Source organism: Athene noctua, chromosome 5, assembly GCF_965140245.1.
Source record: "Athene noctua chromosome 5, bAthNoc1.hap1.1, whole genome shotgun sequence".
Classification (NCBI taxonomy): Eukaryota; Metazoa; Chordata; class Aves; order Strigiformes; family Strigidae; genus Athene; species Athene noctua.
Genome location: NC_134041.1, coordinates 10,857,421 through 10,878,673, shown reverse-complemented (window position 1 = coordinate 10,878,673; position 21,253 = coordinate 10,857,421). Strand labels below are relative to the sequence as shown.

Here is a 21,253-nt window from a genome sequence, read left to right as displayed (position 1 = left end):
GGGAAGGCTCCATTAAGCATGTGTGCTACGTGTATCCCTCTCATCCCGGAGAGGGTTTCGTGGCCTGGCTGATCAGCTCCAGCCGAGAGTGAACTGGACCTCTGCAAGTCTTTTTTTAAAGTCTGCTAAAGATGATGCGCATGGCCTCGGCCGGGAGACACAAACACAGCTAACACCACAACAGCCTGACCACGCTGCAGTTCTGAATTTATTAGAAACAGCTGTCAGTACATCCTTCTAAAACATTACATGTCAATGTGCTTTATTGCAATTTTTTTATTGCATTTTTTTTGATCTAGAGCAAGTAGGCCCAGGATGCTTAGTGTCTGGGATTTAAAAGCCCAACCATCTAGTAAAAGAAAGTACAGCAAAATTGTAACACACCTGGTGACAAGTACAGTGTTGCATTACTGAGCTAGAAACTACAGGATGACTTGTCTGAAAACACTAACATACAATTGGTTTCCTTATGAAGCAGTTTGTTTCTTTTCTTTAAAAGTTAAACTACATGAATTTTTTTTTTTCTTTTTCTTCCCCCCCCACCCCCCCACCCGACTACACCATAAACGACAGAAGAACAGGTTTTACACAAATAACAAACAAGAGTACCAAAGTTACATGCTGGAATTCATCCGGAAAACAAAATATTTCAATAGCTTCTGGAGAAGCAGGTTCTTAACAGATGCAGTTTCCCTTAAAGAAAATAGAAGTCAAAGAAAAGCAGAAACATTGATGCAAAGGTTTTACAAAGGAGTGTGCTGTTATTTCAGCCCTCGATACAAGATCAAACACCCACTCATGCTTTACATTGAACCACACCTTATACAAAGAGTCCACTCACTAAGGGACACGTACCAACACCACCCATTGCACATCAGCTCTGGACAGGGGGTCTGGGAGTCTAATGAAACGTGCAAACGTTCACTGCATCTCACAGGAGAGCGAGAGGGTTTCTTTTGCTAAACCTTTGCTTGGAACAAAGTTGAATGCTTTGTCCTAGAGTAAGTAACACTCCAATTCAATTCGGTTTACAAATAAAGTAGTAACCCCCCAAGGAAATCCAGAGTTCAGCATTTCAGAAGCACATATGCAAGATGAACACAATAAACTCCTTTTCATTTGACAAAAACAAGCCAATTCTGCCTAAACACATGGCAGAACGTGCTAACAGTGAATTTTGTTTTATTTTTAAGGGGCAGTGCCACTTACAGCTAATGCATATAAATGTGTACGTGAATATATTTTACATATATCTATATACATACAGTACATATACACACACGCACGCGCACACACACACAGATGATGCAGACCATTACAATCCCGTGGTGCAATAAACAGCCAGATATACAAAATTAACAGGTTTCATCAAACATATCTTTGCTGGATGTAGAAGTCACTCACAAAAACAAAACAGACCAAAACCCCAACCAGCTGACCAAACGTGAACCCCCACCGCACCTGACAGAGACCCGGGGGCAGCTCACGGCTGGCCCCAGCATCCTACAACTCCCCTGAAGCGATGAGACTGATGCCGGGGGGGTGATATTCACCCTTGGAGACATTTTTTGTCTTTGGATGCAATCATTTTTCCAAATGATCCCGCGCCCCTTGCTACGAGCACTTGGAAAGCACGTGGGTACAGCGCTGCTGAGACAGAGGGAAATACCCCCCTTTTGTTTGCCAACGCTGATCTCACCGAAGCAATCCCAAGGGAAGGTGGTGGAGGGAGGCATCAAATTAAAGCTGCTTTCTCTAATACAGGTTGATCAACGAGGCATTTTTTTATATCAATAAGGGCCTGTTCTCACTTTTTTTTTTGCCTCTCAAGCTCATAGTACATTTTTTAAAGGCAAATTTTAGAAAAAATGGTGAGTCTAGTCATAAAATATGGCAAGTCTATGCCAATGGCAATTAAAAAACCCCAAAAAGCAAATTCTGCATTAATTGTATGGAGCCAGCCCCAAAGACCAGCACTTCAAGCACTGCAATCATCTAAACAGTTAACAAGCTAAAGGTCCCTATCTGCCCCTGTGAACAAATAGGAAGGAATTGAAAAGATTTCAAGAGAGATTTTTTTTTTCCCTTCCCATTCGGTGGAAAGTATTTCTGCCCACAGAATGCAAGATTCACAAAAATGTTGGACAAACTTCATCTAACCCCATCCAAAGCTACTCCTCATGCAGTACTTAACTCGCCGAGCTGCTTCACGAACAGGCCCACGTTTATTTGGGCTAGTAACTTGGTTCCCTTCTGGCTGCACGGGTTGTGCCAAGGGAAACGAGGGGATCAGCAGTGCAAGTTCCCTTCCAATACAGAAAGAGGAGCAAGTCCTTAAGGACTTCTATTAACTTCCTATCTCCTTGCACGCACATTTAAGGAGAGTACAGCCAATGATTCTAAAGGGAAGGGTCTGCTCTGGCATCTCCTCTTTCTTTTGTGGTTCAAGGCAGAGGTCCTACTTCTTGGTCTGTCTACTGCTTCATCAAACTACAACCAGAGGGATGCTTTAGGATGATGACCCTTCCTCTTCATTAAAGCTATTTGCTTTGAACACTTAATTTGAGCAAGCCTAAGCCCCCTCCCCTCACAGCATCTTTGTTCTTCAGGAATGTTACTTTGATTTTTGCTGTTCCAAAAGCAGAAGTTGCAAATCTTAGGATACTACATAAATCATAAGGAAACTACACCTACAAAAATCTGATTTTAAACATGATCTAAACAAAACAACCCCTAACACATCATAGTGCTTTGTAAAACTGCATTTTGAACCTGTCTCTTACCCCTCCTGATCCACAAGCAGTACCTGTTTCATGTCTGCACAATGCAGCAAGCATACAAGACTCACTAACATTTCAGATTTTTATTCCCTGTTAGTGTAACAAAAATAAAAAATAAACAGACATTCAAAAACAGAAGCAAGATTGTTCAAGTACCAAATAAGGGGCTTTTCCAAACTTAAGATGTGACACTCCTATAGCAATTCTGCTGTTTTAAACAGCCACAGCATTCAGTTACGGACACGGTGCCACCCAAGCCTGCAGAGAGCCCGGGATTTGGGGCAACCCCGACTCTCCTCCTTCCCCTGTCCTCCCCAAAACAGCACTAAGTGTCAACATTCATTTCCACAGTCCCCATTATAGTTGCCTGGCTTTGCAAAAGACAAACTTTGATTTTGCCCTGCTGTGACTTGACTTCAGGTATGATTAAATACAAGCTCTTTTCCTGGGAATGGCTTTCAGTTGTGGAAGTCTTGCTTACACTAGTGTCAGCGAGAAAAGAATCAGGCCCATCACATTAAATGGAAAACTTCTTGACCATCTGCCACATCAAAAGGGATGAGAATGGAAAGAGCATTTTATTTTTGGCATAAGACAGAGGGCTGTACTGGATAGAACTCTAGATTGCAACTACCAACAACGCAAAGCAGCAACCCAATCCACTGCTGATGAGAATTAAAAAAAAAAAAAAAAAAAACAAAAACCAAAGTACAACCCACAAATCTAGAGCACTCCAGTATCAGAAAGTGGCTGGTCACATATTACTGCTTCACATATTAGTGAAGCATCTGTCAGGACATCCCTCTGTTTCTAGATTGGTTCTTCCCATTCTAAGATTACTTGTAATTAATAAAGAAACTAGTGGGAAAAGATTTATAATTTACTAACTTCAAAAACATGGCACTCGTGGCTGACACAATGGGGCCAATGGCAACTGTGGAAGTAGACCTGATTTCCATCCATACAAATACAAAATACTGAATCACCCCTGATCCCTGCAAATATACTTCAGAACAGATTAGAAGAAACTGTGCATATTTGAGTTTCAACATTCCCCCCACCCCCATTTAACACTGTGCAAAAGTTATTTAACTCTACATATATATTTAATACAATATGGGTCAATGAGATCAGTACTCCTCTAACTGCAGTCCGATAACAGACGGCTGATGCAACAGTGAGACTATTCCCCCCCTTTCCTCCTCCTGACGTTTTGACTCTTGAACCCAAAACCTTCTTGCAACCTACTGTTTCAAAAGAACTTGAGTTCCTTTGTTTTGCCTTTATGTTCACATTTCCTGTGTTTGTTTTAGGCTTAACAGCTGCTTTTCATACTAGGGTGTAATCCTGCACTTCACAGGCCCATTTCTGATTTCTCAGTCATGCAAGTGTACACCAGCTCCTGGAAGCCGTGAGTTTTCTCACAGGTCTAACGCTACTGAGTGAACAGAATTAGGCCGAGCACAGTGAGCGTGGCAGGACGAAGCCCTTGCCCTGTGGATCACACCAGCTACAGGTCAGTCTGTTTTATATCTATTTTCCGTTTGCCCTACAAGTGCAAAATGGATGCAAAAGGAATTTGTGCAACAGCATTGGAGAGTCAAAGGGGAGCAACTATAGCAGCTTGGACTTAGGCGCCTAAACCAAACACAGAGAGATACAGCAGCAACACACAGACTCGGAGAGGCTGCTGAGGAAAATGGAGCCAAATACAAGGAACATGGGCTTAGTCTACCCATAGCCATGATCTGAATGTCTGGGCAAAACAGAATTTCAAAGAATGCTTCAAGATGGCTTACTGGCTCCAAGTGCATCATTCACAGCAAATACATCACCTGCAATTAGCAAATGGATCTCGGAGAGCAAGGGGCCAGAATCCCAACTCACTCACACCACTATAAAGCCAAGCTACCTTCACGGACGCCAATGGAATTACACTGTATTTACCTTGGCAGAGCTGAGGCCGGAGCCTGGACCAAGACCTCACAGGATCAGTCAGATTCCACTACAGGGAAACTTCAGACAGTCCCGCTTTGCTATCCCACTGCTGTCAGTACTGCGAGGGTGTGCCAGGATTTATGAGCCTGAAAGTAGACCTGCGCTTGTATAAAACAAAACCGAGCCCTACCTAAAAACAGGGCAGATGTGAAACACTTCAGCCGGGTTGCCTCCGTCACAAAAACAGGATCAGAAATACGTGCCCTATCAGCCTCAAATGCTAACATTAAGAAAGCCCAGCAAGATTGCAAAGGCAGAGAAAACAATCAGACTCTCATCTTGCACAGGTTTTTCCACATGCATGAGGCACCTGGCTATCATTTATGCCTTTGAACTTATTTCTCTCACCAGGCATTTGGAGTCAGCCCAACACCAAGGGAATGCTAGATGCACAAGAGGTGTGAGGAGGACAGCTTTACAGCTACCAGATTAGAACTGCAAATTATCCAAGAGGTAGGGCAAGTTTCTTTAAAAAGAAAAATTTCCATGTCCATATACCACTAAGGAATCCATTCCAGATTTTCACTACGAGCAAAGGCTACGTCTCATTTTTCCTTTTCTTGGGAAGGCGGGAGAGAAGGGACAAGTGAGCAGATGTGGGTCACTTTGACCTAGCAGCTTCTGTGACTTTTCTTCTCTCACCCAGTTTTGGCTAAGTTTTGTAGTGTTTCATTTAATTAGAAAAGCGGCATCGACACAATTCTTTGCCTGAAGATTGCACTCTGGCTGATTAGAAAGTGCCTAGGATGCATCAGGGTCATTAGTGCAAAATAAAACATCTCACAGGCATGCCAGGCAACCAGACAACCCTTCCTGCAATGGCTGTCAGTGCTCCAGCCTTGTCGTTTCCCTGCTTGCAAATTCATGACATTCAGTGAAATAATACTTCTAGTGTAAACATTAGAGATCAACAAGCTTGGCACTACTGCCCAGGCATAGAAAAAAACCCCATTTGAACAGGAAATAAGCCCCAGGGTCAGAAACGGGTCTAGAGCATTCTCAGACCTGCATGACTGTCTGCTTCCTGTCCCGCACAATGGGTGCATTGCAAGGAAACTGCTTCCAGTAATAGGAACAAAAGTAACTTTCAAGGTTGCATACTGAACAATTACTTTGCCAGTTGTGCTTTGATGCCAAGTGGTTCAGTTTGCCAAATTTAGCTCTTTTTCATTTTAGAAGCTTAAGGAATGGAAATAAGCTGCTTTGTATACTTTCCAGGGAGGGGATTTATTGGATGATTGCTGTACTTGACGAAGCCCAGGACTACCCACGCCAGTATTTGACAGCAGCCCTTGCCAAAGGATGGTACCAGACACCCAATAACTGAGGAGCACAGCTCTCTTCCCTTCCTGTGTTTTGCATCATGTCCAAAATAACTACAAGGGAATTTAGATTATACCAGTGTAAAATCTTGCTCGGCTGCAGTGGCGTGAGAGTTCAGAACCTAGTTTGCAAAGAACAAATCAGAGGAGATCTATAATTAGCATGCTCGCTTCTATACAACTGGAAATGACTACACCTCATGAAAGAGTTTGGTACAATAAGCCATCCAGAAGCATTCAATTGCATCTACCTCTTCTATACCAAAAATCAAGCGTTAAAAGAGTCTGTCATTGTTCAGCAAGAGAACTGCAACAGATGAGTGCAAGCTTCATTCTAGTTTACATTCTGAAGCACAGTATCACTAAAAACTGAAAACAGAATCCCAAGCTGAGGAATGGGAGTAAGGGGGTAAGTGGAAAAAATAAAAAGAGGAGCGAGCAATTACATCAGATCAGACAAATCTAGTGTTTTGAAGTCACACAATGTTTAGCTTTTCCTTTTATTTGTTTCAAGTTTTGGTGTAGAAAGTATGTGCAGATGCTAATGCAACCTTCCCCATAAGTGCTCAATCTAGCAACAAACAAAGTTTTGGTATGTTCAATTTGGTTATAAATGTTTCCTTTAAGTGAAGACCGGTAGTGCCATTGAAACCAAAACTTTGTTACTGTTGGCAAAAAAATAAAACAAGTTTTCTTTACAAGCATTTTTCCATTTAAATAAAAACCTGAAGCTTTCCCATGATTCCTTTGGTCTTCTCTCACCAAATTCCATGCTACCTCAAGACAAGCCCTCTTTTGGAAGTTCGGCTGAATCGCAGTGAAGCTGCTAAAATTAACAGAGAAGAATTGCTGTGGTAGAGTTTCCCCCCTAGTTTCTTGGGAGTTTAAGACTGAAAGACATTACTGATGCCTCAAACAGAGGCTTCAAATTGTCTCTACAAGAACAAGAGAAAACAAAATCCAATTAGAAGTTCCACTGAAGGTGCCTGGCAAAAAATTATCTCCATAAAATGATGTTTTGCTTCCAGTATTTTTGTATGCATTGTGTTGAGTTTATTCCCCTCATAAGGAAACAAAAGTATCAGTGTAAAAGCACAGCTGAGCTTTTAAGGTAGCACCAGGACACCTACACCCAAGTTGTCGTCTTGTTGCTGCTAGGCCTCTTTTTGATTCACATTCACAGAATCACTTCTTGTGCAAAACAAGCAGTCTAAGGAGAAAGAATGCCCTCCAAGTTCTAATAAAAATTGTAGAAAAGAATCCAAGATAGCCAACACTTTCCTCCTCCCCAAAATTTATCTGCAGAGAGAGGGGGGCATCTGTGCGTAGACAGGATAGGCAAGCCTGACATTTAGGGAATCATTGTGTTGGACAAGGGATGTTTGCTGGTAATGAAGAACCAAATCCTTAAGCGTGCTGTACAGGTTATATGGTTCTGCAAACCCGTAACCTCTTGGAGTGCTGTAGATCACACAGTGTTTCACTTCTCCATCAGCTCTGCAAGGCAAGGAAACAGGAGAGTTCAACATCAAAGGACAAACCCAAAGTGACACACTATTAACAATCAACTAACGCAGCAACCCTGCCAGTCACTAAATTACATAATGGAGGACCCAGTACATGCAAGTAGAGGAGATTAATATAGTCTGTGAAGAAACAGTGGTTCAGGGCATGCGATTAAACACTCTTGCATAATAATCCACATAAGAGGCCTCTTCTATCCCAGCAGTACAATTCCCTACTGCATTGTTCTCCAAATGTTTCTTGGAAAAAAAGTCAAGAGCTTAACCAAGAAGATAAGCACCTGAAGTCAGCAACGACTTTATGCTCAACTTATCTGGAAACCTTTCCGCTAGGCGAAGCAGCCAAAACCCACAAATTCTCAGGACCTACAGAGTATTTAATGAAATAGAGCACTAACCTTCAGTGTGCATTTTTTAATGTTAAGCATGGCATGGGTTCAAGCTGGTTCATTATCTGAAGTCATAGCAACTGAGTCCCTAACTTGGCAAAGCAGTTACTGCAACACAGTATTTCCAAAGCTGCTAGAAAAAAACTTATCTGCCAGAAAGATCAAGTATTATGTAATCCCTGTACTGGAGCCTATTACAATCCAAGTCACATGTAGGAACAGGTTACGTTATGCCATCCCTTTGCTAGCTTGTAGTATGATACCAACCAAGCAAAAGTATCTGATGCACCCAGCCCTTTGGTGACTGTGACAAACAGTATCTTGAACATACCATCTTCAGTTACCTTGAGGTGATATACCTTCACATATTCATTTCCCAGACTTGCTTTCAGAAGCAATTAACCTCATGTGAAACAAATCAGTGAAAGCCATTTTGCACTCCAGAACAGGCTTGAAGGGTTTTTAGATAATGGAATCAGAGTATTTCTGATTGCCATTACACTGGCATAAAATGAAGTGAAACACAAGAAATCAAAGCAAGGCTGTGTGAATGTCATAAAAACTACTGCTCTCAAATAATGTCTGCTCTGAAGCATCACCACTGTTATCTTAAACATACAAGAGAAAGCATCTAGAGTTGGCCATGTCTGAAAATAAGAACGGAAGATGTTACAGCTTTACAACCTCATTTTTCTTCTTGCCATGTGTTCCTTGGCAAGGAAGAGTGTGGGATAATTTGGCTTTAATTTACTTACAACTGTAGAACTTCAAGTTGGGATATTTCAGAATTCTGTACTAGCTACTGTGGTGACTGAAGAGACTTCTAGGACTACAGTTATTGCATATTCAAAGCACATTTTTGCAACAAAGCGTTTACCATGCTAGTCTTCCTGCAAACATGCAACACATTCCAATTGGTAGGCCTAGGCTAGGCCTGGCTTTTGTTCTCCAAAATAAAGAGCTGTGGTAGAGACTTATGAATTGAGTAGTTGAAACAAAAAGGAAAATAGACTTACACCACAGAACAAGCATAACATCCTTTCTTGCTACTCTCACGAATTAAAAATGCTCCATCGGGCTTCCCACAGAGCAAGTCTTCTGCTTGAATACGGTTGAGATCCCCAACAAACCAAGTTTTCTCATCATGATGTGGCAGGTTTTCGTCTTCTTCATTCACAAAGTATGTGCTGAAAGACAGGATAAATTTGTTAACTTAAACAATGGTCAGTAAATGATTTAACAAGCACAGTGAGTTACTTTTGCAGAAATCAAAGAAATACCAGAACATACCCAAGTTGGGAAGTCAGATTCCTAATGAACGTATATTAAAGGCTTCAACTTAGAACTTAATTGTTCCAACTTTATTTAATCCTAAATATTCCAGAGTTGTTGCTGCCTCACACGACAGAGTTCCCCTAGGGAATTTCTCCCTTTTTCTGCAGTCCTTCCTTTTTCTACAATGCTTTACTGAGAAATTGGTGTTTCGTATTACCAACCCCCACAAAAGAAAACACTTATTAATGGAACACTTCTCAGTAAAATCATAAGTATAGTGACACTTACTCATCAATATTTTCATTTTTGATCCCCAGCCAGTCGTTTATTCGCTTCTGTCTCACCCCTTTGTGATTGAGCCATCTGTCAGAAGAAGAGAACATTAATATGTTACTTCCAGAGTACATGTATGGATTTTTTTACTGAGCAAGCTGAAGCTCAGACACAAGGTCCCACAAAGAAACAGTCTGGAGATTAGTTTGTTCTCCAGTAGCAAAATTCATAGAAAGACCATGGATTCCACAAGAGCGCTTCCTTGCAATATCTTCTGAGATGCCCCTTTTACTGGACAGAGCAGAAAGGAGCCATCAAGCAACCTCTTAAACAAAGGCAGAGGGTTGAACTGAGGAAGAGGTTCTGCCTTTGCACAGTGCAGTCCAGAACTGAAGCAGAATACAAATTGTGACAACTGCCTGTTTCTCTTGGGAAAAGAAAATAGGTATTGCCACTGGCTTCTTCTAATGTCCTAACATCACCTTCTGAGACAGCATGTTTCCCTCTGTCTTCTGCCAGAATCCTAGTGCACCGAGTCCAGCCCAAGGACATTCGGAGCTGGATAACAGGGGTGTCAGAGACAAGGGTGGGTACGAGCAACATCTGCCACACCTAGTACAAAAAGTACTAAACTCTGTTGTATTAGCAGGCACAGCTTTTGTCTATAACTTATTTATCTCAAATATTTTATTTACAGGAGTTACAGAATGTGCACCTAGTTGTGGAAGGCTCTTTAAGTCATGAAAAGGCCAACCAATTACTCAGACATCCCATGCCAGAATATAGTACCTTAGCACTCACAGAACTTTGGTTATGAAAAGACAATTCAATTCCCATTATTCTTATGGAAACAGTCATTAATCAGGTTAATCAGAGACACTATCCCGAGGTACAGGTCAGGCTTACTTACACAAGATACTGATCTCTGATTTTGCGGAGCTGAATTAGGTCAGGCTTGATACTATTCATTTTCTTATCAGTCTCCCTGTTGTCCAGAGCTTGCTTCTTCAAATCTTGTTCCAGGCGCATTTTACTATCATGGATCTCACCCAGACGTGATTTTAATTTTTCATAGTTCATCATTATCCTGCAAACAAGTGTAATATTTGAGAGGTGAAGCCAAACCAGTTCTAGAAGGACTGAACCTTACTGGTAGCACTTATATAAAAATATGACAAGAACTGCTGTAACAGCAGCTCCTCCCTTTGACTGCCTCATCTTAACATGAAAATTACTGTCAGAGTGTCAGAAAAGAGCTCTTGCCAGAAGGCCTACCACCCTTTGGCATAGTTTGAACCTTCAGTTTACCTTAATATATTTCCTTCTGGCAGAGACACAGGAACAAATTATCTCTAGGAGGGTAAACTAGAACAGATTCCTCCTTAACTGTCAGATTCACTTTTTGGTATATCAATTACGCAGTCCCACCACAGGTATCAGAACTAACAAGATTTCAGATGCAGACTTCAATTACTGACCAAGAGCTACCAGGAAGTAATGCTGCCTGTCTCTTCATTCAAAATTAGGTTGCATGTTTGGTACAATTCAGGAAAATTACTTATTTCCCCTGTTAATTTATCTTTAGTGAGAATGAAGCACCACAGTCACATAATAAGGTAACTTTTCAGTCTAAAAATTTCCTTAAGGTTAACCTACTGTGCCAAGTTAGGCATTATACCTGGCATTTCTTCAAAGGCCCAGATACAGCTTTTTCTGCTAGTATCTTCACAGAAGGGCCATTTCAAATAAGGCCCTTGCTGAATTTCTGTTAGATGGCCACTACCAAGTAGTGGCAATGAAATACTGCTCTTTTTTGAAAGTGGCTAAAACTGACTATGGGCTATGAGATTTACCAGATCTATGCACATTTCAGAGTTTACAGGTAAAGACTGGTCCGAATTATATTCTGAGCAAACCCAAATAGAAGTGGGATAAGCAAATGAAATTGTTTCCTGGTCCCTTCCTGGTCCTCATCACAGTATCTTGATTTACTGAAGTTAAGAGAGAATAATCCAGAGATCTCCCACCTCTTTTGTCTACAGTGCAATTCCTTGACAGAAAAGGGCTTTACTGAAGGTTCAGACACCTTGAAGGAAGGTTTCACAGAAAATACTGAGTTTACAAAGTGTTTTATGTGATGCAATATTATATAAGAGAATTTCATGGGAGTGTCAACGTGGACACCAGTCCTTCCTTGTAAGCAAACACAGCTTGAGAGCTTACCGTTCAATTTCTTTGTCATTCCCCTCCCTGCGAAATCGTTCAATGTATTCTTTGCTGTAGCGCTCTTGTGAGTGGCACTGTTCCTCAAATATCTTAATTGTTTCATTAAATGCTTCAATTGCCGTCCTCTTCATCTGAATTTCCTACGTGAGGAAAGAGTCCATCATTTGTTCATGATACAGATGACAGTGCAAGAACCCAATTATGTTCCCTAAACTGACTGAGAAGATGAACTTTTCTCCCCCCACAATTCAAATCAGTTTTAAATTTAGTGAAATGTCCTAGTAGAGTCAGGGAAGTCCAGGGAAGACTTACTCCCTCTAAGTTTACCCTCCTCTCCCACATGGCTGAAAACCCCTCAAATATTTTACTCAGATTTTCCATTTTAGCTTGCAGGAAGACTGCCAGCAAACCTCCTCCCCATCTATGAACTATCTTATTTTACAAGAAGCAGTCCAAATACTGAATTCACGCTTCCTTAATGCATAATATCTGGTATCTGATCTGAACATGACTTTATAAAAAACCTGGACAAACCCCTCTACAGTTCTCACTGCTGCATACAGCAGCTGGAAATACTCAGCAGCAAAGGAAGAAGTCTGCACTGCAAAGCTTGTAGGTGATGGCCTTCATCACTACTCTACCTTATACTAGGAAGCTCAGCTCCGCTTCCGTGCCCTACACCATGTCTCTAGGACTATCAGCAACAAGTAATACTCTTTTCATCAATTCTGAAACCACCTTGCTCTATTCCAAAACTTACTAATTTTTTTCCTTGTATTTTCTGACCTTGGACTGCCTTTATTAGCCATAACAAGTTAAAATCATTTTCTTTACTTTTTAAACAAGAAACAGATTCTACAGATAGCTAAAGTAGAACCAACCTGTGATGTTCTGGTATACTCTTCATACAATTTGTCGTACTCTTTACTCTTTTCCTGATACTGAGCATGGTATTCTTGAAGCTTTTTACCTACTGCATCTATATTATCTTCTTTCACCAACTGATCCTGTACATACAAAAAGCTATTAAGTCTTCAAGCAAAGCAGCTTTTCCTTAAGAGTATTCATTTTTCCACTTATGCACATTTGCATTTTACAGCTATTAGCATCATTTTTATAACCAGGTTTCTACAGAACACAAATACTGTATCTAAATCTCCTTTCCTCTATTCAACAAGTTCCATAGTTTACAGACAATAGGAACTGGAACTATGGGACACCAAGAACTATGCCAAAATACTAAGCTTCCAAAACCACACTATACCTTAGGTCTAGGATTGCTATCCCGTATTGGAGAAAGGAGGAAGTGAATTGCTTGGAATATGAAGTTAGAGTTGTTTTTTTTTTTAAAAAACCACCTGCAGTTCTTTTTTCTTAATGCAGGACAGTGTCTCAGGCTACTGAATAAAACTAAAAAAACCCCAACATTCTTGAAAAATTTAGATGGCTATGCACAGAGTGAGCAGCTGCCATGGCTCATATGTTCTTCAAGGCCAACACTGTCCAGAACAGTGCCCTGCAGGTCCACAAGGGACCAAGGAAAAAAAAGGCTTCTCAGAGGTTCAAGTCTGTTGTACGTCAGGGTTTCACTTCTCTTGGACTGCTCAGATGGAGACTGGAAGCTTGGGAAAATGAAGAAGCTTAAATGGCTAGACAATTTGGAAGACCCATTATTATGAGCAAAGTGAAGTCAAATAGAAAAATCACTTTTTTTTTTCAGTTTTCAAAAAAAAAAATCAGACTTCACAGAGAAAACAAGATTATACACACATTTGCAATTTTTTTCTTGTCTACACTAACAGCTATATTGGGGTCAGATGAAGAAGATCTTACCTGCTGGTACCGGGACACTGGATACATCAACTTCACATCAAGCTTTGGGTTATACTGAGCAAGAGACTCATTGCGGTAGTGGTTAATCAGTTCCACAACAGAATTAAACGTCAGTGGATCAGAAAAGCCATATTTTCCATCCCGATGATAGATCTTTATCAGTTTATTGTTGCCACCCTTCCTGTAAAGCAGTACAGTCAGTCAGAGGTTTTACTGCGTACCTCCTATCCCGCTTCAAGACTAAGGCTGCTAACAAAGACACTAGTGAAATTCCTGGGCAAGTGGCTTTGACACTATATCTTCATAGGGATTCTGTACATAACAGCAGATACTGGTAGTTTGTCAGAATTATCATCAAATATTATTTGAATAGGAGCAAAGCCCAAAGAAAATCTCTTTCTATGCTTTACTTCTAGAGCCAGCTTATGGTATTTGAGACCTAGCCTTGCCATAAGTTTTGCAAGGGAAGAGGAGGATGCTGAAGGCTGAATAAAGGAGCCATATGAAAACCCAAACCCACAATTTCCTGCAGTTTGGGGTCATTAAGAGTATACAACCGAGTATACAGTGATTAACAACTCTTTTGAGTTACAGATGCTAACACAGGATACATGAACCTAAACAAAATCCTTTGAGGATTACAAGATGGTTGTTAAGTTTAGGACTCCACATTATCCAGATTTATACATTCTAGTGGTTTCCTCAAATATAAGTGCTTATATCTTCCTTTTTTCACCAACAGACTGTTTAGACAATGTCCTGTCCTTCCTGCACTCTCAGTTTTGGTTCCTAAAGACATCTGCATTCAGCAAAATAACCAAATCATTCCAAACCTTAGTGCACAAGCTGTGAACCTCAAGGCAGAAGTCAAAGCAGAATTTAAACTACACTCTTGACCTGCCATTAAGACAATGGCATTTCAAGGCAAGATTAAATACCTACCATGTCATAGTAACTCCCAAAGGTGTGCTACAGAGGCAGTGGCTTATGTACCTCACCCGTTTTCCTCAACAACCAATCTTGGGAGCCTGGCAGAGGCAAGCGGCTGGACAGGCTGGGCAAGGCACCAGCAGCTAGTCACATGAGGTCTGCTGCCTAACTGCAGTAGACAGGGCTGGGGCAGCTCTGGGCAGTCTGCCATTTGCAGACAATTTTAATGAAGAAAGAAACATGGCTCCAATTCAATATTTCCTAAACTTCAGATCAGAAAGCACAAGATACTCTTCACAAAGACACCGTGTTCAATTCTCCAGAGCTGTACACTGATGAGATATTCAACACCCTTCCATTAATCAAAGCCTTAGTTTATACCTTTTTCCTTAGCAGATCTGAAACCACGAAGCACTATGGAGTGGCTCTCCTCCTCACGTCCCATCTAATCTACACAGAGATCCTTACAGTAGTGTTTAGTGAGGGAGACAATTCAATGCACGGAACAGAACCAACTATCAGACCTGGCTATTCATTTGCTCATTCTGTGATCTGTGGTACCTTTAGGAACATCTCTCAACTTGAGCCATGTCAGCTTGACACAGCCACTGCTGTCACTGGTATAGCAACTAGCTACTCAGGGTTTTACTGTACGGATTACAACTGCTCAGTGCTTACCGTAAGGTCAGAGTGTAGTCTCCCTGCATCTTGGTTGATGCATCGCGCACCAGGAATGTTCCATCTGGCATGTCTCGTAATTTGTCATTTACTTCTTCCCTGGAGAATGGAAAGGAAGGCAAAATTAGAAACATGAAGTATATGATTATCTTTGCCACAGGTATCAATACTGGAGCTGTAACACCAGCATGCATAATTTTCAAAATATCAGGCCATCTTTCATGCTCAGGCTCTGCAGTCTTTTAGGCCATCTAAAGTAAGTCTGAACTCACGTAGTTATACTAAAAACCAGCAGCTGCAGTTAACGGTCATTTAGGAAGAAGTCTATGTTTAAGCAACAGTAGAGGCTGTGTCTCGGTTCACCAACTTTCCTTGTTATCTGCTCAGGTTTTAAAGTCCACGCTGGAAACAGGTGCCCTTTGAGAAGCTAGTCCCGACTTAAGGAATGGTCTCTAGCATCATAGCTCAAAGGTGTCTAGAATTTAGCACAGTTTTAGTCTCAAGAGACTCATTATTAGTTTGACTCTCATCTTATTTACAGCAGTTTTAAACTACTACAACCTTGTTGGCTTCAGTGCAACTTGTCCTTACTTACAACTGAAGCAAACTGATATTTAATCCAGAGCTTTAAGCTAAATCAAGAAATCTTTTTGTGAAAGTGAATACCTGTAAGCATTAAGAAAACTGTTTCAGCTGAAGAGTTAAGTGTCTTGGCAGGTTTGACCATGTCACCCAGATTACATCTCACTTTATAACAGCTCCCTCACGGGTTCGCAGAAGCACTAAGTATTTTTTAAAACAATCGTTTGGAAACGAAAGTTTATCAGGTAGTCTCAACATTATGTAAGCAAGGTAGGAAGCCTACTTGAATCTTACAAACAAAAATCAACAGCAGCTTTTTTTATGTTCAAATACTAAGGAACAAAAGTGTTCTTACAAAATAGCCTTAGCTTTGATTTAGCTACCTGAAAACCATTCTGCTAGTAAAACTGACTCCTATTAAGTATCATGTGCATATTCGCTCACTCCTCTCAGAACATTTTACAGATTGGACCCAGTTAACCCAAAGGGCCGCCTTTTTGAATGGATAGGTATGATCTAAGGGCTTGGTCTTATGCCTGCAGGTTGCACCCTGGAGCTCATGACAAAATTATCAGCACAAGTTCTTGAATGAAAAACATGGCTCCTGCCTCACCAGCCTGATGCAATCTACCTGATGGCTGTTAAGTTATGATCATAAACAATTTCATCTTTACATTTGTGTATCACATTTTTATCTAATAAAGCCACTCCAATGTGATTTGCACTGCATTAGCTCCTGCCATCACATGTACTGTTAACTGAGGAACAAATCTGCAGTCAATAAACTGATACCAATATCAAGCAGTTTTAAATAAACCCTGCCTAGTGGGTTTTGTGATCAGGTCTTGCCACTCTGTTTCGATTTAGAATTAACAGAAAAATCTCACTGCCAAGGCCCTTCAAAAGCAAGATCTATGCAGGTTTGCTTTATAAAGATAAGGGTGGTACAATAAAGATATGAAAACTTTATTTCCCTTTTCAGAACTTCAATGAACTATGGCAAACATGCTCTTCTTGCCTCTATCTGACAAAGTGCTTCGAAGTGTTATGTGCACAAGTCTGAGCAATTCCTGATCACACTCCCAGCATGCTCATGTCTCCCCTTACAGTTCTAAACTCTAGACTCTTCAGAAGTGCCTTAAGAGGAAGAAAGATGACTGGACACTTCAGTTCTTTTATGCGATTAAGTATATAAAAACTGGCACTTCATTTTCTGAACCTAACCCAAGCCATCTATTTTCTCAAGCGCATAGAAAAGGGTTTCCTTAAGAGGTAAAACTTATTTTGTATGTGTCCGTATCATCTGCTCAGTACAGCTGATGATGGTTAGCATTTGTAAGAGCTATTTTTATACCACCATGTAATAGAAATTAATACAGATACAATTTTAACCAAATGTTAAAGAAACAACAATGCAACTCCTTTTATCCTGAGCAAGCCTCCTACTGAAATTTTGCTGAACTGCATGCATCCCAGAATTGTGTGCTTACAAAGCCTTATTAGCTAGCAGAAGCACTTTTCTTTTGAAGTAATTTTCTCTTTTTAAAAGACTCTGCGTATCTGGGGAAGTTCAGAAACCCAGAATAACTGTCACCAAGACTGGCAATATCTGCACCAGAACAGTAACAACTTAAACACAGACCTGAATCCAGGCGAATACTTGCATTTAGGTGCTTTACCAAGTATAGTCCTGAAGCGTTTCCCTCCTGTAAAATGCTGCCTGAAATAGGTATGTTCTTCTTCTCTTGAATTTTAACAGGCTTATTGTATTTTTAATAACATATATTAATATATTTTAAATAATATATTTTAGTAATATTGCTTACCTTGAAATGTCCCCCCAGTACCACTCTGCTTCCTGCAAAGAGAAACTGGAATTGTCCTTTATTCCATTCGTATTGACTGGAGTCATTGGTTTGGGGGGCTTTGGAGGAAGAGCTAAAATAAAGAACAGATTAAAGAAAGGTAAACAGCGGAAAATAATTGCTAAACTGATAATGAAATATAACAGTGAAAAAGCAAGAGGAAACGTGCACGTTGAACATGGATTTCAAGCTCTTTCAAAGTAAAAGGAATTTGTAATTTTCAAAGAATTCTGAAGTCAGCAGCTGCACTGCGATCCAGATTTCCTGGTACTCAATCCAAACACATGCTTGAGGGAGAGGAAAGGGAAGGAGTATGAGGAAACATGAGTTCTTGTTAGAAAGAAGACTGGCTCAGGCATGACTACAAGGACAACCACCGCCTAAACCTCAACAAGTTACAAAGGTGTATTGTGTTTGAAAGCCACGGCCCAGAGAGCACTGTGCACCACTGTGGAAAAACTCCAGTTGCTCGGGCGTCACCAGTCCTTACACCAACCTGTGAAAGCGAACAGGTGGGCTCTTCTTCAGAGGGAAAAATGCTCCTAGTGAGAGAAGTGGTATATCCACCACAGACCCAAGGTTCGTGTTTCATACTAGATTTGTCATTTAAACTCCTGTTAGGAACAAAATCTATGACTCTCTGAATACTACAGGACATGAGGCAAAAAGGGGATAAAGGAAGGGGAAAGGGGACATGACGTCATTATTAGAGTGCCTGCACCACTTTACATAGCTGAAGTGTTTACCACGGGAAAAGGGATGCTACAAAACCCTGAAAGACGGGCAGAACTGCACATCTGTAGGCCTACTGCATACCTGCCCAGAACTCCCCTGTTCTAAATTCAAGGCAAACAGGCTTTTACTTCTGTTCTCAAAACAGGTTACACAATGTAAGGACATACACACAATGCACTGAAACTCTGTTTGGTCAGTTTTAGCTCAAACAACTTTATCGTGGTCTTGAATGTAAGCCCTATCACAGGAGGAATTCAGCAGCCATAGGCATGCTTATGTATCGGTAGAGACTTGTCTGTCAGCAGAAATGCATTACACTATTTTCTTTGAGAAAGATGTCTTGAGTGCTCTCCCCTGCTTTGCAGAGGCTGAACGCTTCATCAAGAACACTGCCACTGAAACCGAGCATTTTTCAGGCGTTTCATGAGACAGTGTTTTACAGGGACAGGTCACATTTGAATTCAGAGTAAGAAAGCACCTACACACACTGATTTGCTACTAGTGCATTTTTAAGTCAGGCCCTGAACATCTGTGCTCAGCCCCGTGCCCTAGCCATCAGATTACACAAGCATCAGCGAGCAGGCCTGACACACTGAAAACAACCATCTTTCAGACACACACAATCCCAGTGTACAAGCAGAAATACAAATAAAGGGAGCAGAAAGAAGATTTTGATCTCTAGCTCCAGTGCGGAATGGCTTAACGCTGAGAGGTGTGCTGCTTGGCACCATCCATCCGCTCACCTCTGAGCCACACCTCCCACATTAAAAAAGAGAAAACAGTGTTCCAACTGCAGCTCCAAATACCATTTCACGTTGAATATCTGACACAGTAACTTCACTGTTCTCAGACAAACCAGTAGATACTTTAATCGAGCCAATCTAAACTAAATCTGAACCTTGACCCAGACGTTTGCACCCTGGGGTTGCTGACCAAACACCTGATTCAGATAGCAGCATTCATTCAGTGGGACTGAGCATTAAACTGTAGCATACAGGTTCTTTTTATGGGGTGAGCTGGGAACTTCCAGGTGTGCACATATCTAGTGAGGCAATACAGGTCTTGTTATAAAAAGAAGGTGAAAACCTTTGGATTTAGTGAAGTAGCTTCCTGGTTAGGAGGCTTTGGTTATTCCAGGCTCAACTACTACAGTTGTTTGTACAGCACCAAAGTATTAGTACAAAGCACCATTGAGAGTAAGACACAGTTCTAATCCTCCTTGGCTTGAAGCTCCCAGCCCCATCCTACTTTTGCAGGGTCAGAGGAGCACACATCCATGCTAAGCCTGTAAAGTCAATTGTATTTACTGTGCCCTATGCTGTTCTATCTCCCCCATTCAAAGCTCCTGAACTAGAAAATGTCTTCAGGTCCTCCCTCCTCCCCACCTCACATCTGGCCCATACTACCCTACATACTCTAAGCAACAGAATAGACGCAGCGGTTCCGAGTCTCATCAGTATCTGCACGTGGCAGTAAGTCTGAGTTCAGAAAACCTGTAGATGTTCTGATCCACACCAGAATCTTTGGTAGATCCTGAGTCATCGACAAGCACATGAAGATTCATATAAAAAAACCATATAAGAACATGGAGAATTCTTAGAAAACTATACCAGCACCAGCAATTATTTCACTGGGTCTTGCAAGTTAAGGCTTGGACATCAAAAACTTCAAGGTATTTTACAGTGTAAAAGCCTGTTTTACACTGGTAATAGGGGCTTTCCAGAGAGGCTTTCAAGTATTCTCTAGAGTACTTGAATAGTTCTCTAGCCCTCCTTGTAAGATTAAGTCTTGCTCCTTTCTATACTGTGGAATTATTTAGCAGCTTTGTTAGGGTTCACTCCAAAGCACTGCACACAGAAAAGCAAACTAACAAAGACGAGAAAGGTAAGGAATGGGAGTCTGGCATAGGGACACAGAGCACTACACATTACACCAAGTATCCTTACTACAGGTGGGTTTTTTTTCCTTCTTTCCCTTAATAGGTAAGTATCAGTTCTCACTATCAGGGGGTTGTCTGCAGAACCTCATTCTGCATGAGAAAATTGGAAGGAAATTCTTCCAGGGAGAAGAATAAGGCTTGGATCAGTTCCTGTAAAACCTGACTCATGGAAGCCAGTCCTTTTCACAATAGACTTTGAGAAATGCTTTTTAATAGCTTGCACATTTTAAAAATACAAAAGTATTTGCAAGGGTGGATCCTGTTTCCAGTGAGCTATGTATCTAATTCTTTACTTTCAATATTTTGAGCTCTTTGAGTCATAATAGATTTTCCCCTGTCTTGGACACTGAACCAGGCCCTTGCTAATGCTTTACCCAGTAGACTAACATGCCCATCCATTTCAGTGTTTCTTGGCTACCCTCTCGGCCCAATATGACTGTAGTCTGCACAAATGGTGAACTGAGCACGAAGTAGTTTTAAACCCCGCAGCCCAGAACCTGTGATGAGACAAGGGGAGCATTTTGCAATAGCACAGCAAGTTCACTGTAACAGAGCAGCATCCACCCTACTGCTGTTCTCAGTGCTGGCCCAACAGGTTGCTGGAAGAGATGTCCTAAATTAAGGTTTTACTAGTACCTAATCAGTACTAACTGCCCTGTTAGAAATCCTGTGATGTTTCTATGAGAAGCTACAAAGAGCCTTAAAGAATCTACATCTTTGGTTGAAATTGAAAAAAATAATATCCAGTTTTATATACCTTACTTGATGAACATTAGAGCACTAAAATCCTACAGTAAAGTAAAATAAGGCTGGCTTGGAGTCAACAGAAATGCTTTCAAGAGCAGCCATGTTTCTTTCCATGTAGCTGGGTCCAATTCTAATCTAGCCACAAGCACAACCTTACT

General features: G+C 41.1%; 1 protein-coding gene across 7 annotated transcripts in view; it reads right to left on the bottom strand.

The window, feature by feature from the left end:
• Positions 1 to 370: 370 nt before the first annotated feature.
• Positions 371 to 21,253, bottom strand: part of PIK3R3 (phosphoinositide-3-kinase regulatory subunit 3) — an 81,517-nt gene continuing 60,634 nt past the window's right edge. For 5 of the 7 annotated variants that reach the window (XM_074906290.1, XM_074906288.1, XM_074906291.1 and 2 more), the window contains 9 exons: positions 17,636 to 17,747; positions 15,228 to 15,326; positions 13,620 to 13,800; positions 12,668 to 12,793; positions 11,784 to 11,926; positions 10,471 to 10,647; positions 9,576 to 9,650; positions 9,029 to 9,199; positions 371 to 7,597 (listed from right to left, as the gene is read on the bottom strand). In XM_074906290.1, coding sequence (XP_074762391.1) covers positions 7,396 to 7,597; positions 9,029 to 9,199; positions 9,576 to 9,650; positions 10,471 to 10,647; positions 11,784 to 11,926; positions 12,668 to 12,793; positions 13,620 to 13,800; positions 15,228 to 15,326; positions 17,636 to 17,747 — 1,286 coding nt within the window. In that variant the 3' untranslated portion in view covers positions 371 to 7,395. The remainder of the gene's footprint in view (positions 7,598 to 9,028; positions 9,200 to 9,575; positions 9,651 to 10,470; positions 10,648 to 11,783; positions 11,927 to 12,667; positions 12,794 to 13,619; positions 13,801 to 15,227; positions 15,327 to 17,635; positions 17,748 to 21,253) is intronic. The other 2 variants (XM_074906293.1, XM_074906294.1) reach the window with 2 other exon arrangements.